At 28.5% G+C, this 16,310-nt stretch overlaps 1 protein-coding gene across 2 annotated transcripts; it reads left to right on the top strand.

Moving 5' to 3' along the window:
• The first annotated feature begins 56 nt into the window (after window positions 1-56).
• Window positions 57-15,032, top strand: LOC124418573. 2 transcript variants are annotated; one of them, XR_006940077.1, is made up of 2 exons: window positions 57-410; window positions 1,804-2,166. XR_006940077.1 is itself a non-coding variant. In XM_046945255.1 (2 exons), exons 1-2 carry the CDS (start codon window positions 327-329, stop codon window positions 15,015-15,017), a joined length of 315 nt encoding a protein of 104 aa, XP_046801211.1. In that variant the 5' UTR covers window positions 85-326; the 3' UTR covers window positions 15,018-15,032. The 2 variants fall into 2 exon arrangements, 1 of the variants encoding a protein (XP_046801211.1); XM_046945255.1 differs by lacking the exon at window positions 1,804-2,166 and adding an exon at window positions 14,787-15,032 and having other exon boundaries at window positions 85-410.
• The last annotated feature ends 1,278 nt before the right edge of the window (window positions 15,033-16,310 follow it).

Genomic DNA, 16,310 nt, shown 5'->3' with positions numbered 1-16,310 from the left:
CTTTTTTTAATATTCGTGTAACAAGTAATTTTTTATGTGTACATAGTAATTTTATTATGGACATAAAAGAACTCAATTAGTTTGTTAATTTTGCTTGCATATTGGCAACGCTACCTTTAATAAAGTAAAAAAATTCTTGACGAATAACCCGAAATTTCGTCGTAAATAGTTTGCGAAATAAATTGATTGATATATTAGGCCAACAAGTTTCTTAAAATAATTCGAGTATTCGCAATATTCATTTTGCCAAAAAAATTGAAACAATACATTTTTAAACAATTATTAAATCTAACCTTATTTCTTTCACAATTCCTTGTGATTTAAAAATGGCAACCAGTGACAAAACCGTCGATGATTCCCTTTACCCAATTGCTGTTCTTATAGATGAGCTCAAAAATGAAGATGTCCAAGTAAGTTTGCTATGTGCACAATGTTACATATTTTACACTGGTGATATTTAATTGTTCAAAAAATGGTTAATTAAAAAATATTTTTGGTACATAATGCATATTTGATATACACACCTGCATACATACATATGTATATATTGTATACAGTCGCTCTAAGCCAAACCCAGACACTTACATAAATAATGACAAATTTTATCTTTATTAAGCGATCTATTTAGAATATCCCTATTCAGAGGGAGAAATCTTGTGAGAAATCGTTAGTAAAAAAGAAAACCGTGTGTGTAAATGTAAATTAATATATAAAATTAATCGTTTTTGAAATTAAATATCTATTTCATTTGATTAGACACAGAAGATTAAGATTAGATAAAGGTTTATACCTTAAAAAATACCTTAATTCATTGGCCATATTTTAGTATCATGTTTATATCATTGGAGAGGTAGTTTTAATAACAAAAGAAAGGTAATTTATAACTTTTATCCTTTAAAAATGCTTTATCTCTAATGACAAAATAAAATCTGAAATTTATTTACATTTATTACAATAATCTTTTGGTGATAAATAAGTTCCCCCTTCTACCCTTCTATGGAAGAGCAAATACCCATACATGTTAAGAAAATATATTTATTTTATATTTTTTGTTGCAAAATATGAACACATTCATACAAGGAAAAAAATATTTAAATAAGTACACGGCAAAAAAATATGATTTGCAATTTTTTTGTTAAAATAAAATAATTTTCCCATTTCATTTGCAAATCTATTTTGTAAAGATTATATATGTATGCGTTATTTTGTAGACATTTTTAACAGATTCTAATTACGTTCTAAAAAAGCTTTTAAGGTTTTCCACCAGTTTGTAGGTGGTATTTCTGGTATTTTTTTTCGTGCAGAACTTCTTATTTTTGAATCTAAAAAGATTAACATTTATGGATGCACTGTAACTACATGCATCACTGATAGGTTTATTCATTCTCTACAATTTGTATTCCACGTAATGCATTGGAAGCATTGTATAAGAAACATGTCCGATGTACCAGAAATTTCCAACCGAAATGTAATTTGTATTTTAGCTTATTTTCACTTGAAATATTAACTCTTTAAAGAGGTTTTATTTCTCTACAACTCTTAATAAATCTTGGATAACATTAGTGACTACATCAAGCGGGAAACAACGATGGTAGATCTTTTTACTCCAATCAGTATATTTTTTGTCTTTATTTTGTTAAGAAAATTAGATCTTTTATCATAATTTTCTATTTTATGGTAACACTACTCTCGAAAAATCTATTAATTAAGCCATTATTCAACATTTTCCATCGTTTTATGTTAGTTTTAATACAAAATTAGTATCTATAAGGATATTTTTTATAATTTTAATTCTGACGTTAGACTTAAATTCCAAAGAGATGTAAATGGCGGATTAAAATTTGATGAAGGCCAAGAGGTAAACTACAATGTAAAAAGCACCAGAATACCTACCAGATCAGCTAACTTATGTCAGCCAAATACAGCTGAAATGAACGAAATGGGAACGATTTTAGACTGCACAAAGCTACTAGCAATAAAATGAAGAGGGTACTATTTTACAAAGGACTGCAACTGTTTAATCTGCTACCAATGGAAACCAAGAATGAACAAAATTTTAATATATTTAAAAGAAATTGTGTAATTTTTGTGAAAAATAATTGTTCAATTCACAATCAAGTTGTATATTGTATCTACTAAAGTGTAGTAACAGTAATTGTGAACAGATTTTTGTAGCAAGTCATAAGTTTATGTTCACGATAAAAAACAATCAAAACAAACAATGTCAAAAGTAAAAAAAAACAAATAATATTAAACTAATTAAACGAGCAAAATAAACCAAATTAATTTATTTTTATTTAAAACTCTATTATTTTCATTATTCCACATTTTAAAATAATACATAAACAGTTTCTAAAAAATTTTTATTTTTGTTTTGGTAAACAGCTGTTTGTTTGTAATTTCTGTGTTACCACTTTATCGTTTTATATGGCAAAATCGATTGAATTTTTTATTTATATGCTGAAATAAACAATTGACAACATTGAATTTTCTTACGACATTCGAAAAACATATGAAAAATTGTCGTAAGTTGTATAGAACTTTTGCATAGGAAATACCAACAACATTGTTATAACTATTGTAGCACTTGCTGACATACAATTTCGGCGATAAAATCGGAATTTTTCCAAAAACAAAAAATATATCTTTGTAAAGATTTCTATAATTTGTATTAATTTTACATTTAAAACCCAATGTTCGCTTATAAGAAATCAATAATAACAATAAGCTGCCGGAATAGAATTTTTCGATGGAAACAAAACATTATTCAATTCAGAATATATTTTCCTCACAAATTTTATTACCTTAATCTTTATTTTTAATATAATATAAACATTTTACAAAAATTTTTCATCAAATGAATTCTCCGTACATATGGTTTTTGACATTTACGAAAACCAAAAGCAAAAACAAAATACATGGGAAATGTTGTTGTTGCAGAACTGCCACCACCTTATCTGAATTCGCCTTGAGTTTTGACAAAACACCAACAATAACAGTGAGTTTATTTTTTCTTACATTCCTTTCTACACTTGGCTGGTTGTTTTCCAACTCTAAATGCAGTTGTAAGGGAAAAAATAAAAACAAAATAAACAATTTCTATTTTGTTGTTTTTTTTTTTTTTATTAAAAACAACAGAATAGGGTATTCAGTTTTAAATGCACGGGCACTTGCAAATTTAATTTAAAAATTGATTTCGGGATTTTTATTATTTTTTCAAATAAGTTAAAGAGTTTCTTATCGTGCTTTCAACCCCAATTTTTAAATAAATTCACTGTAATGTATTGATGGTGGGGAAGCTAGTTCCTATGCGCATTTCGCCGGTTGCTTAAGCCAGCTCATCAGGAAACCTTTCCCAATATTTTAGGAAAACTAGAAATGTCTTGTGAAAGAATTATTTTAAACTCAATAAGAATTCAAAACGCATCTTTCACAAAACATTAAAGTTTTGACAAAACACCAACAATAACAGTGAGTTTATTTTTTCTTACATTCCTTTCTACACTTGGCTGGTTGTTTTCCAACTCTAAATGCAGTTGTAAGGGAAAAAAATAAAAACAAAATAAACAACTTCTATTTTGTTGTTTTTTTTTTATTAAAAACAACAGAATAGGGTATTCAGTTTTAAATGCACGGGCACTTTGCAAATTTAATTTAAAAATTGATTTCGGATTTTTTTATTATTTTTTCAAATAAGTTAAAGAGTTTCTTATCGTGCTTTCAACCCCAATTTTTAAATAAATTCACTGTAATGTATTGATGGTGGGGAAGCTAGTTCCTATGCGCATTTCGCCGGTTGCTTAAGCCAGCTCATCAGGAAACCTTTCCCAAAATTTAGGAAAACTAGAAATGTCTTGCATGTGTACATGTGAATTAATTTTTCGTTTTGGTTATTTTTTGCAAACAATTGAACTAAATGCTGTTTGCTTTTATTCCAAAAATAAAATAAAAAAATCTTTTATCTCTATTTTTAAATCAATTATGTAAATATACATATCGTCCTGTTTTGAATTTTGGTAATGAGGATTTTTTTTACTATTCGAAATTTTTTTACTACAATTTGTACATCTACTGGTTATACTTATGTGTAAAAAGGTATTTTTCGATATCTTAATTGGTTAGGATTTTGCAAAATTACCTATGAGTTTTCCATACATTAAATGAGTTGACTAAAATCATAACACCGTAATATTACACTAGTCAATTTTCGAATTTTTTTTACTGTAATTTGTACATCTACTGGTTATACTTATGTGTACAAAGGTATTTTTCGATATCTTAATTGGTATGAGTTTTCCACATATTAATTGAGTTGACTAAAATCATAACAACACCGTAATAGTACACTAGACAATTTAACACCATGAATAATGAATCCTCTCTCTCCTTTTGGTGCATCCATGAACTTTAAATCACTTTTTGGGTCGATCCAAACTCGTCCGTCCTTTCTTTAATATTTCTAATGAAACTTTTTATATAAAGAACTCACGATACTTGTATGAAAAAAATTTTGTAAGAATTTAAAATTTAAAGTATAATTGCAACTTCTATACCTATTTGAAATTTCGCATAAACAAAATACTGTGCTAATTTGCCGAAATTCTAAGATAAATGATTTAATAAGAATAAATAAAGTATTTTCTGCTAATTTGTGCAAGAATTGTATCACAAAGTATTAATCAACTGATATTTTTAAGTAACACAGCTAAGGAAAATGAAATTGTATTGTAAACAAGAGTTGTAATAACATCTAAACTCGTACGACGAACAATAATCGCGATATATGCAAAGATTTGATACTCACGACCTTTGATTTCTACTATCTCACCATGACTTTTAGTTCTTTATTTACATTTTCTAGATGATATTTTTATTTTACTGTCTTAAATTCTATATTTTGGTCAATTTGTCGGGTAATGTGGATAGATAACGTTTACAAATATTGCTGAAGTTATGAATGTAATGCTAACATCCGCTACATGTTATTATAATTTAAACCCAAATTTCGAACGAAATCTCCAAATCTGTACATAAAATGGGAAGAATTTTATAATTTAAAATTGTTTTCCAAAAAGTCATATGTGGAGTATATTTAAATTGCTCTAAAACACGTTAAAAACTCAGTTATTTTTTAAAATAAATATTAATTGCATTTGTTAACGAATCTGCGAATGTACTGCAATATAGCAACAAAATTATGTTGAATTTTGTTGCTATATTGCAGTACATCAAGGTTTAAAGGAACAAAAATCTCTGTCAGATTTTATGAGAATTGACCATACCCGTCTCATATAAGATCCCGTACAGAAAATTACTTTAACGCTCATAACTGTCTTCATAATACCAGTTTAGCGACGAAATTTAACATAGTTCCACTTCAGAAAATAAATTTGTTATTTTAATGTCCAAATGTAAACATAAAACAAATAAAAATAATTTTGTTTACTTTTTTCTTAATTTGGTTATTTTTATTCGAATAATGGTTAGAAAAAAAAATTTTGTTGTGGCAACACTGCTTGTGAGAACTAAACGCACTCACAAAACTTCAAATTTTCTTCGCAAAATTGCGAGAATATTAGCATTTATTATGCTTTGTTTACACGGTTGTTAGATCTTACAACGTTGTCAGTAAAATGTGCAGAAAATGTCTAATAACAATGTAAACTTACAAATTTTGTCTTCCAATTTTGTCAGTATTGCTTTTTCTGACAACATTGCATATGAAACATTGTATGTTCAGACGACTGATAGACATTTTCTGAACATTTTGCAAACAACGTTGTAAGATCTGACAACCGTGTATCACGGCTTTTAGTTTCATTTATTTATTTAAAACCCCGAAAATTATTTGTATTTTACAACGAAAAAAAATACTTTTATTCTTTGACATTTCATTTTTAATAAAACGGAAAAAAAGTTTAAAACAATCTAAATTGATATAATCTGAGTGAATGAAAAGTGACCCGTTTCGGAATAAACTGTTCCGCCTGTTTAATACTTACTTGATGTTTCAGTTTCAAGTAACTTTTTTATTACATAAAAGTGCGTAAAATTAGTAAATTTCCAGTTTTGCCATAACAATAGAGAAACTGGAATGTGTTATGATTTTATAAAAGCGACTTTATAATAAATTTGTTTTTTTTCTCTTTTTTATACCACTTAGTGGGGAGGGTATATTTGGTTTGTGCTGATGTTTGTAACGCACAATAATATTGATCCTATACCCTTAAAGTATACCAATCGGCTCAGAATCATTTTCATAGTCGATTTAGCTATGTCCAACCGTCCGTCTGTCCGTCCATGTAAACCTCGTAATCAAACTACAGGCCGCAATTTTGAAGATAATTGAATGAAATTCAGTACATGATCTTCTATTGTCCCAGGGACGAACCCTATTGAAAATAGTTAAGATCGGTCCATTATTTCACCTGGCTCCCATACAACTGTACCCCCGAATAAGGCTTGTATCAAACTACTGGTCGCAACTTTGGAGATAATTCAATGAAAAATTGGCACATGATCTTCTATTATACCGTAGACGAAGCCTGTTCAAAATGATTAATATCAGTCCATTATTTCACCTAGCCCCATACAACTAAACCCCCGAATAGAGCTTGTAAAACTTGTAATCAACTACAGTTCGCAATTTTAGAGATAATTCATTGAAATTTGGCACATGATCTTTTATGGTACTGTAGACATAGCCTATTGAAAATAGTTAACATCGGTCCATTTTCACCTAGGCCCCATAGAACTGAACCGCCAAATAGGGGTTTTAAGTTTATAATTGTGTTTAATATACTCGTATCTCGACAAAAAGCTGCAAAACCAAGTTCTATACTAGTCTTGATGACCTGATGAACTTTATAATTATAGGGCCTCATTTGACCCTAGCCGCTCTAAAAAGCCCCCATCAAAATTTTAAATAAATACTGTTTTATTAAACAGTAACAGGTGTAGGGTATTATATGGAATTTAGCTAACGAAAGTTGTTTTTTAATTAAAACAATATAATTAATAGAGTACGACTGAACTCAAAATTTCGTTCGGTACCTAACACCGAACCCGTACTTCGGTAAATTTGAAATTTCGGCCGAACCCGAACGTTGTTCAGTTTTCAAAGTTCGGTGAACACGAACTTTTTTCTTCAATGAAAAACGAATTTATGATTAAAAAGTAATTTATAACACTTAAAACCAAAATATGAACAACCAGAAGATTTTTTGAAAAGGGTCTTTAATTAGCAATTGTGTCAATTATCAACTTATTCCGTGTTCCAGAGTGATAAATTTCTAATAACAAACCATTTTTGTGAAATGCATATATCTTAATACTTTTATTTTTGGTTTTTTAAACGATTTATTGACAATGATATAAGTCTCTGTAAGAGCACGCAGAGAAAAAACATGGTTGTGGTTAAAATTATTATTGAAGTCTTGTAACAATTTTAAAATATCATATTTTTAAGTTCGATGAAATAGAGCCACCACCAGGTTCAATGTTTCTTTCCACTTAAAATCTCTCCTACAAAGAATAGAGTAGGAAAAAACTAACTTAAATGTTGTATTGATCTGTTATGAATATAATAGCATTATTTTTGCAATAATTTACGCGTCGCTATTCGTAATTTTGATGAAATTTTAAATTAAGCTTTATAAAATAGTGTAACAAAAAATAGAACCAGTTTGCAAAAATATACAAAATTTTAGACAATTTTCAAATTGAAATCGATCCAAATAGTAAGTTTAATGCTTTTTATTATTATTTTAAAAGAATCTCATTAAAAAATTATAATTTTGAGTACAAAAAGAGACAGAGGCAAACATTGCAGGCGATATAGCAGAAAAACCATAAAAACACTCCATGATCTAGGAAGAGAATTACACTTTCGTGTGCTCCGTGTAACCTTTAAAGGGAATATAACTTAGATGTTGCCAGCTTAATAGTAAGATATCTCATGTATAAAAATAATTCAAAGGACAAAATTAGTAGAAAAGTATTATATGGTACTTTAAAGGTCCTGAAGAAAAAATAAAATTTTTAAAAACATTTGAAATTTCCCCTTGAGCAGGAATCGAAATAATTTGTGGTCAGATGTAAAAAGTATATTTATTTATTCTGATATGATCCGTGTAGCTATACGTACACTTTCCAACACTGGATTTTGTCCCCAATGAGCTATGAAGATCATTGAACATGGTGGCGGATACGTAATGGTATGGGGTTATTTTTTTTTGTTTGGAACATGGTCTCTATTTCGGATTGAGGGAAGATACTATTTTTTTGGACCAAAGAAGTATTTCAACAATTTGCTATAGCCCTTACCTTGAACATGGCGTATTTCTATAATTTTTCTGCGGTGTCGATTATTGCAAAAATAATGGTATTATATTCATAACTGATCAATACAAAATTTCAGTTAATTTTTTCAACTCAATTCTTCATTGGAGGAATTTTAAGTAAAAAGAAACTTCGAAGGATGAGGTGGTGGCTCTATTTTTCGGAACATCACTGAATATTAATACCGTCAAAATATTTGATCATGATATTTTTGTAATTATCATAACATGCTCATATTACACCGTACAACAAATTGGGAAAAATTGTTGCACACATGAGCAAGACCATATACGTTGGAAACTATATACTTGATATAGTAAACTACATTTTTGGTTTTTTGTTTTCTGATCGTTTCTTCCTTTAAAAGGACTTTAAAGTTTGAAAGGAAGAGTAAGTATAATTAAATTTAGCTTAAATTTGGTTTGGTCTAGTAGGTCAATATAGGTATCGATTGAAAAAGGTGAATAACAGTATTTTTACAAATAAAACAGTTTTAAAATGTTAGAATAAAAAAACTTATAAAATGTCCATTAAATCCTTTAATATCCTTATTTTCTATAGTCAGTTTTTTTAGAAAAAAAATATATGTTATATTTACAAATATGGAGTTGCAGAATCCCAAAATTTCATGTCTTTATCTTAATTAGTTTTGTAAAAAAATTAAAAGTTAAGATGCATACAAATTAAATAAATTTTGTTGTATATATTTTGTTTAATTTATTATTTATACCAATTACCTACCCCTATTATCTCAATGTCTGTTAATTTTTTATCCTAACGTTAAATTGACAGTTTTAGGTTGAGATAACAGGCCTTAAAACATATAAAATTTTATTTCGTATGATTATGACGGTTTAGTGATTAAAACATGCATGTTCCGAATTATAAAATCCATTTCAGGATAATATGATAAGCGCAATATTATTATAAATATAAATTATAATATAATTAATATAAACATTAATATCTCGATGAAAAGCTACATAAAAAACGTTTATATATTTAGACATAAATGTCTCCTCTTAATTTTATAATATACATATTATGTCTTGTGCAGGCCAGCAATAAAGCGACAATTTGTTAAAAAATTTCGTGTGATTATGAGGGCGCACACGTAAATTGTCGCATTATTGTTGTCTAGTGCAGGCCTTTAATCTCTATTTGACTCTAGCCCACTTTCAGAAAATTAATTTTTCTTCAATATGTCGCAATTGAAATAAAATTCAACATAAATATTTTATTTGCTGAAATAAATCATATTTGAAAGAAATTCACAACGGTGTAGGGTATAATATGCTCGGCCCAGTCCGGCTATACATTCCTAACTTGTTTAAATATTTATGTATATCGTGGTTTACTAATTGCACATGGTATATCTTCGCCCTGTTGTATTTTTTAATGAAAACTATATAATAAACTACTTTGATAACGTTATTGGCAGGTCAAAGGTATTTGTAAAAATATATATAGAATTTAGAATAACTATAGAGTTCGGAATAATTGTGTTAAATTATAAAGGAAAATATACTTTCCCAGAAGGTAGTTTTAACATGAAAGGATAAAAAATGCAAGATATCCTTAATCGATTTTTATCCTTTCATATTCTTCAAAGTTTTCACTTTTTTTAACTTTTTATCATAGAGATAAAGAAACTCGGTTCCACAATATCAAATTTCTAATTTTTCTACATAATATTTTAACAAAAAAAAAAGGACTTTGAAATTTTCAAAGGGGCAAATTTTATTAATAAATTTATTGAGATATTTAAAAAATATTATAAAAATTAAACAAATGGAGCTATGAAGACCAAATTGCAGACTTTTTTACTCCATTCTATGTCTTTATTATGAATATTTTTTGTTGAACAATTTTGTATAAAATTTCAAGGATAATAAAGGATAAACTTTTATAAGGATATTCTTTACATCTTTTTATTAATAAAAAATAAAACAAAATTCGCGATAAAAATATATAATAGGGAGGCTATTAAAATTGTAAAATTGTATATACTTCAAATTTTAAAGGACAAACGATCAGAAAATGAAAAACTGAGTACACAGTTATACCATATAAATTATGTGCTTTCGTATGTATATGGTTTAGTTCGTGTGTGAAAAATGGTGTTGGACGGTGTTATGATCCAAGGTGATCAAGATTTGGTTTTAAATATGTATCGAAATCAAAATGAATTTTATTGAATTAGTAAAGTTATAGAGTTTCCAAAAAATAAAAAATATAAATAATTTAAAGATAATATATTTACACTAATTAATACAATTCGCAAATTTCAATTTGCCGATTTATATGAAATTTTGGTTCATAAAAAAATTTGAGTATAACTTCATACAAATACTAGTATTTTTAAGCATTTATGAACGTTAGAAGTTTCTAAACGCATGTCCAAATGTAAACCGATTTTGTCCATTTTGAATACCAATCAAACTGCAACAATAGTTTAGGGATTTTGGGATTGGCATCCCTAGTGTGTATAAAAAACACACGGGCTATATCTAAGCGCATTTACAAAAACAAACGAGTATCAAGCGCATAAAAAACATTTCATATAAGTATTTCAACATTTGTGAAAAAATTTAAACGAGTATCAAGCGCATAAAAAACATTTCGTATAAGTATTTCAACATTTGTGAAAAAATTTAACAGATGAAGACAGTAAAAATTCTAACACCGAGCAGTTCGTATCAAAAATGAGGTGAACAATATTAACGGTCTTCCATTTTTAATAACCATATGGAAAAAGTAATACACCGAAGTTTTACAAAATTCTCAAAGCTGAATTTTAAAATTGTTGCTCAACATTGTAGAGAAAACAAACTATCGTATTAACAATGCGGCCTATCCTAGAGTTAAGCCAGTTCCACTAGCTCCTGCTACAAACTCAAGTCCATATAAGACTTGTGACATAAGAAAAGAATGAGCCAGTTCATATCTTATATAAAGAGGATAATGAATATTTATAGAAAAAAAATTTCCGTAAAGTGTGCAATACCTTTGAAACAGTATAACCTATATGCGAACTGAAGTTAAGTTTACTATATAAAATAAATATGTACTAGGAATTTAAGTTTATGCACAAACTCAACTTTAACATCATCAATAAAAACATTAAATCTGTCCATTGCATTAAAGACAATATGTAGAAACAAAATACTTTGTTTATATTTTAATTTGTGAAAAATATTGTTTTGTAAAATTATTATTATAAGCCAAAAAATATAAAGAAATTGGGGCTTGTCAGTTGGTACGTAAAGTATTCATTCGGTACCTAACTCTAAGTATCAGTAAACATTTAATAAATATATTTTTCGGACTTAAAATCTCTTTTTTTGCAAAAAAAAAAAAAAAAATAATAATAAGTTTATTTTAAATAATTTGTTTCATTTTCAATACCAAAATATACAACTTTGTTTTGTCAATTTTAATTTCAACACACAAAAATTAATTGTCAAAAAAATTAAAAAATATTTTTTTAGTTTGTGAAAAATAAAAATATTTCGGATTGTTAAATGCGATAAAATTGTGTAAAAAATTAAAAAATAGTTATGTGTTTGTGAAAAAACGTCGTTCAAGTCCTATTATCCCGGTATTTTCGCGAAAAAGTTTTGAAGTATTGTGAGAGAATTGAATTCTCACAATTGTGTTGAATTTACACAGAACTCGTCTTTGAGGAGAAGGAAATGTTATTGTTGTAAAACAATGTCATAGTCCAACTTCTTATTATTCTTTGTTATAAGCATTGATTAATTTGTACTGAAAAAGAAAAAATTTTATTCTAAAATTATATTTCAAACACGAAACTTCAATTACAATAGGTTATGTATGGGCCATTGTTGTTTCACTAGAAATTTAATAAAGAGGATTTCAAGATTTTAATAAAGGTAATCAAGAATCAAAAAATATTAAATAAATTATCAAGATGAGTGACAAGTTCTATGAAATAGAAAAGCTAAATCAAGACAACTATTATAATTGGAAATTCAATATAAAAATGTGGTCAGTGATTCAAGAGCCTGTTCAAGACACAGATGCTTGGGGAATGAAGGATATGGAAACATTTGCAATTTTAGGTTTATGGGTTAAAGATTCGCAACTCATCCATATTAGAGATGAAACTTCTGCCAAAAATGCTTGGAATAAGCTACAACAACATGAGCGGAGAACATTTTGCTCAAAGGTGCATCTAATGCTAAAAATATGCAGCACGCGGTTAGGCTAAGGTGAGATTATGGAAGTGCATATAAATTCTATAATGGAATTATTCGATAAATGAAAAAATAAAAAGCTGTAAACAAATTTGAAGTCTGGTGCAAAAACAATAAGAAATCTGTAAATATAGTAGAACAAAAAGATGAGTGTGAATTTGTTTTAATGCCAAGTATGGTTCCTGGAAATCAAGCTTGGTCGATAATAGATTCGGGTGCAAGTTGCCATATAAGGCAAGTCAAATTGTGTAGCAAATGGAAACAGTTCTTAAGCCAAAGCTCCTCTAGATCTACAAATTGTTGCAAACTTATACATTCTGACGTCTGTGGTGCTATATCTCCTGCAAAATATAGTGGTTACAAATATTTCGTAACATTTATCGATGATTATAGCAGGTATTGTGCAGTATACCTTTTAAAGACTAAAGACAGCAAATTAGTTGAATTTTGGAATTTAGTAAAGAATCAAGGCGGCCATTATCCTTAAGCCATTAGATCAGATAGAGGTGGCGAATATATGGAGAAAAAGTAAAGAAATTATTATTAGAATGCGGAACTAAAATTCAATATACAGTTCCATATAGTCCACAACAAAATGGAGTCGCAGAACGAAAGAATCGAACTTTAGTGGAAATGTGTAAATGTATGTTGATCGATTCAAAGTTAAACAAAAAATTTTGGGGTGAAGCTTTAGTGATGGCGTGTTATATTCAAAATCGTCTACCTTCAAAAAGTATAACAAAAAATCCATATTAATTGATGTATGGAAAGAGGCCATCATTAAAGAATTTTCATACATTTGGATCTTTATGTTATATACAAGTTCCTAAAGGAAAAAGTTCGATTTAAAAGCAATTCAAAAAGCTTTTATTGGATATGATTTTAACTCAAAGGGATTCAGAGTTTTTGACCAAAAGACAAATAATGTTTAGATATCTGGTGATGTTATTTTCATAAAATCTGATATAGAAATCAGTAATTATAGTTTACATAAGGAAATTTCAGAATTGAATTGTCATAAAGATAACCAAGAAGAGGAGTTGTTGAAAATCAAATTAAAGAAAATCTTGATGAGAGTAATAGTTTCGATGAAACTGAAATTTCAAAAAGTACAATAGTAAGTGTGAACAGTTTTATTTCAAATAATCAAGTTTCTGACTCAGAATGGTCTGGTGCTGGAGAAACATTTGAAGATGCTATACAAAGTCCAGATTTTGTTAGAAGTGCTTCTAATAGAGCCAATAAAGGAGAACTTCCTACTGATCCTAGTAATTTCAATGAAGCCATTTCAATTAAGGAGTAGAAGTTACAGTGAGGAGATTAAATCTATAAAGGAGAACAAAACTTGGGTTCTTGTTGATCTTCCTACAGGTATGAAAGCAATTGGATGGAAATTGGTGTTTAAGAAAAAGTTAAATGAAAAAGAAGAAGTTGAACGGTTCAAAGCATGACTTGTGGCACAAGGATAAAGTCAGAAATTCGGAATTGATTATCACGCAGTATTTGCTCCACTCGTTAAGCAAACAACAACAAGAACAAGCCTCTCGTTCCTGGAATCAATGTATTCATAAAGCATTAATTGAATTTCAATTTAGGGAGGCCCGACAGAGCTCGGATTTGGAGCTCGATAGAAGGAAAACCCCCCATTTGTCATTACTATAGGCTAATTTCCGAATATTTTAAAAACTCCACCAACCAATCCTGGATTGTAGGGTTTCTACGACACTATGGCCAAAGTTAAATCCAAAAGCAACCATAATGCTATTAGGATTGGATTGGGTAATGGGGTCGGTAACACACAGGATTTTTGCAGGTTGTGTGAGGACGAAGAAGAACTGGAGACAGTAGGACATATTTTATGCCACTGTCCCTGATTACAGAGTCTGAGAATCAAATGGCTAGGTAAAGGATTCCACGGTGAACTAGGAAATGTAGCAGGGTGTACCCTAGGCTACATTATGAGCTTCATCAGGGGGATTTTTTTGGATTTTAAGATAACAGATAATTAAGGATTTCCCTTCCATGACCACTTCCTTTTTCTGTTCTCTTTTTGGAGGGAAAATCTCACTCTTCTCATCTCTCTTCTTTTCTATCTTGTTTTGTTTTCTCCTTGTTCTTTATTAAAGGGATTCACAATGGACCTTTGGGTCTCCTAGTGGATGTATATATTGATATACAACCTTTTTAAACTAAACTAATGGTCGTTATTGATATTTTCTGTTATAGAATCATTTAGATCAAGAAGGAGAGAAGTGGTATTGTAAACCTGAGGAAAAGCATATTGGGAGTGAACATTCTATTGTTGCAAAATTCAAAATTTGTTCCTTAATAAGATGTTCCATTACTTTTGAAAGTGCAGGGCATATAGAAATAGGTCTTAGATCTTCAGATCAAGAGATAACTTTCGATTTGGGAATCGAACGACATGAGCCGTCTTCCAACCAGCCGGGAACTTAGAAGTCAACAAAATAGAGTTGAATAAGTGAACCAAAAATCAGATACATAAGGAAATATTAACTTAATGAACCGAATCGAAACGCCATCAGTCCTACTAGAAGTTGATCGCACTTTATTTAAAGCAATTATCTTCAAATTCATCAACTGCGGGAGTGTTTTCATTTAATGCCCTGAATTATAATTATTTTTACAATTATGAGCATTTTTTTTTAAACTTAACATATGTAAGTAAATTTAAAATATGTGGTAACTTCGTGATTAATAGATAAAATATTTTATCGTTGGCTAATATAATATTCGCAAAAATTACGAAATTGTCTTCCAATCAGCCGGGAACTTAGAAGTCAACAAAATAGAGTTGAATAAGTGAACCAAAAATCAGATACATAAGGAAATATTAACTTAATGAACCGAATCGAAACGCCATCAGTCCTACTAGAAGTTGAACGCACTTTATTTAAAGCAATTAACTTCAAATTCATCAACTGCGGGAGTGTTTACATTTAATGCCCTGAATTATAATTATTTTTAAAATTATGTGCATTTTTTTAAATTTAACATATGTAAGTAAATTGAAAATATGAGGTAACTTCGTGATTAATAGATAAAATATTTTATCGTTGGCTAATATAATATTCGCAAAAATTACGAAATCTTCTATTTATTGTTGTAAATTTTTAATAAAGATAAAAGTGTATGAATTGCATATGTGATAATTATTAAAATAATGACCAGTTGACTGTACTTGCTAAAAGCAAAGGTGCTCTTAACTAAATATGTGATACTTGTCCGTTCAAATACTGATTCATATTCTTTTCGTGAAGAATTAAGAAAGGGACTTACAAATATACAAACAAAATTTGATATTATTTATTATTTTAAATGATCATGTAAACCCTATTGCGAAAGGATAATAAAGTCCTAAAATATCGCTTGATCAACTCGGACAAAACCAAAATGAAAATAATTCTGAAAGATAATACTAGTAAAACGTTTGATTTATCTCAATTTCAATTTGAGTTCCAACTTTCCTTCTGAATTGCAAGCGAATTCTAATTCTAATTTAACTGTTCAATCTTAGTTATCATTATTATTATTATTATTATTATTATTATTATTATTATTATTATTATTGTTATTTTATTATTGTTACTATTTTCAAAATTAATGTATGTAAATATCCTTTAACTTGACTTGGTTAAAGAAACTTATTTTGGATAATGTACATAATATTTATATTAAAAAAGTATTTTAATAATTTTCTTTGATATTTTTTGAATTGTAATAACTTTT

The sequence above is a fragment of the Lucilia cuprina genome, chromosome 2 (assembly GCF_022045245.1).
Source record: "Lucilia cuprina isolate Lc7/37 chromosome 2, ASM2204524v1, whole genome shotgun sequence".
NCBI lineage: Eukaryota > Metazoa > Arthropoda > Insecta > Diptera > Calliphoridae > Lucilia > Lucilia cuprina.
Note: the sequence above shows the minus strand (reverse complement) of the source record. Positions and strands in the feature narration are given on the sequence as shown.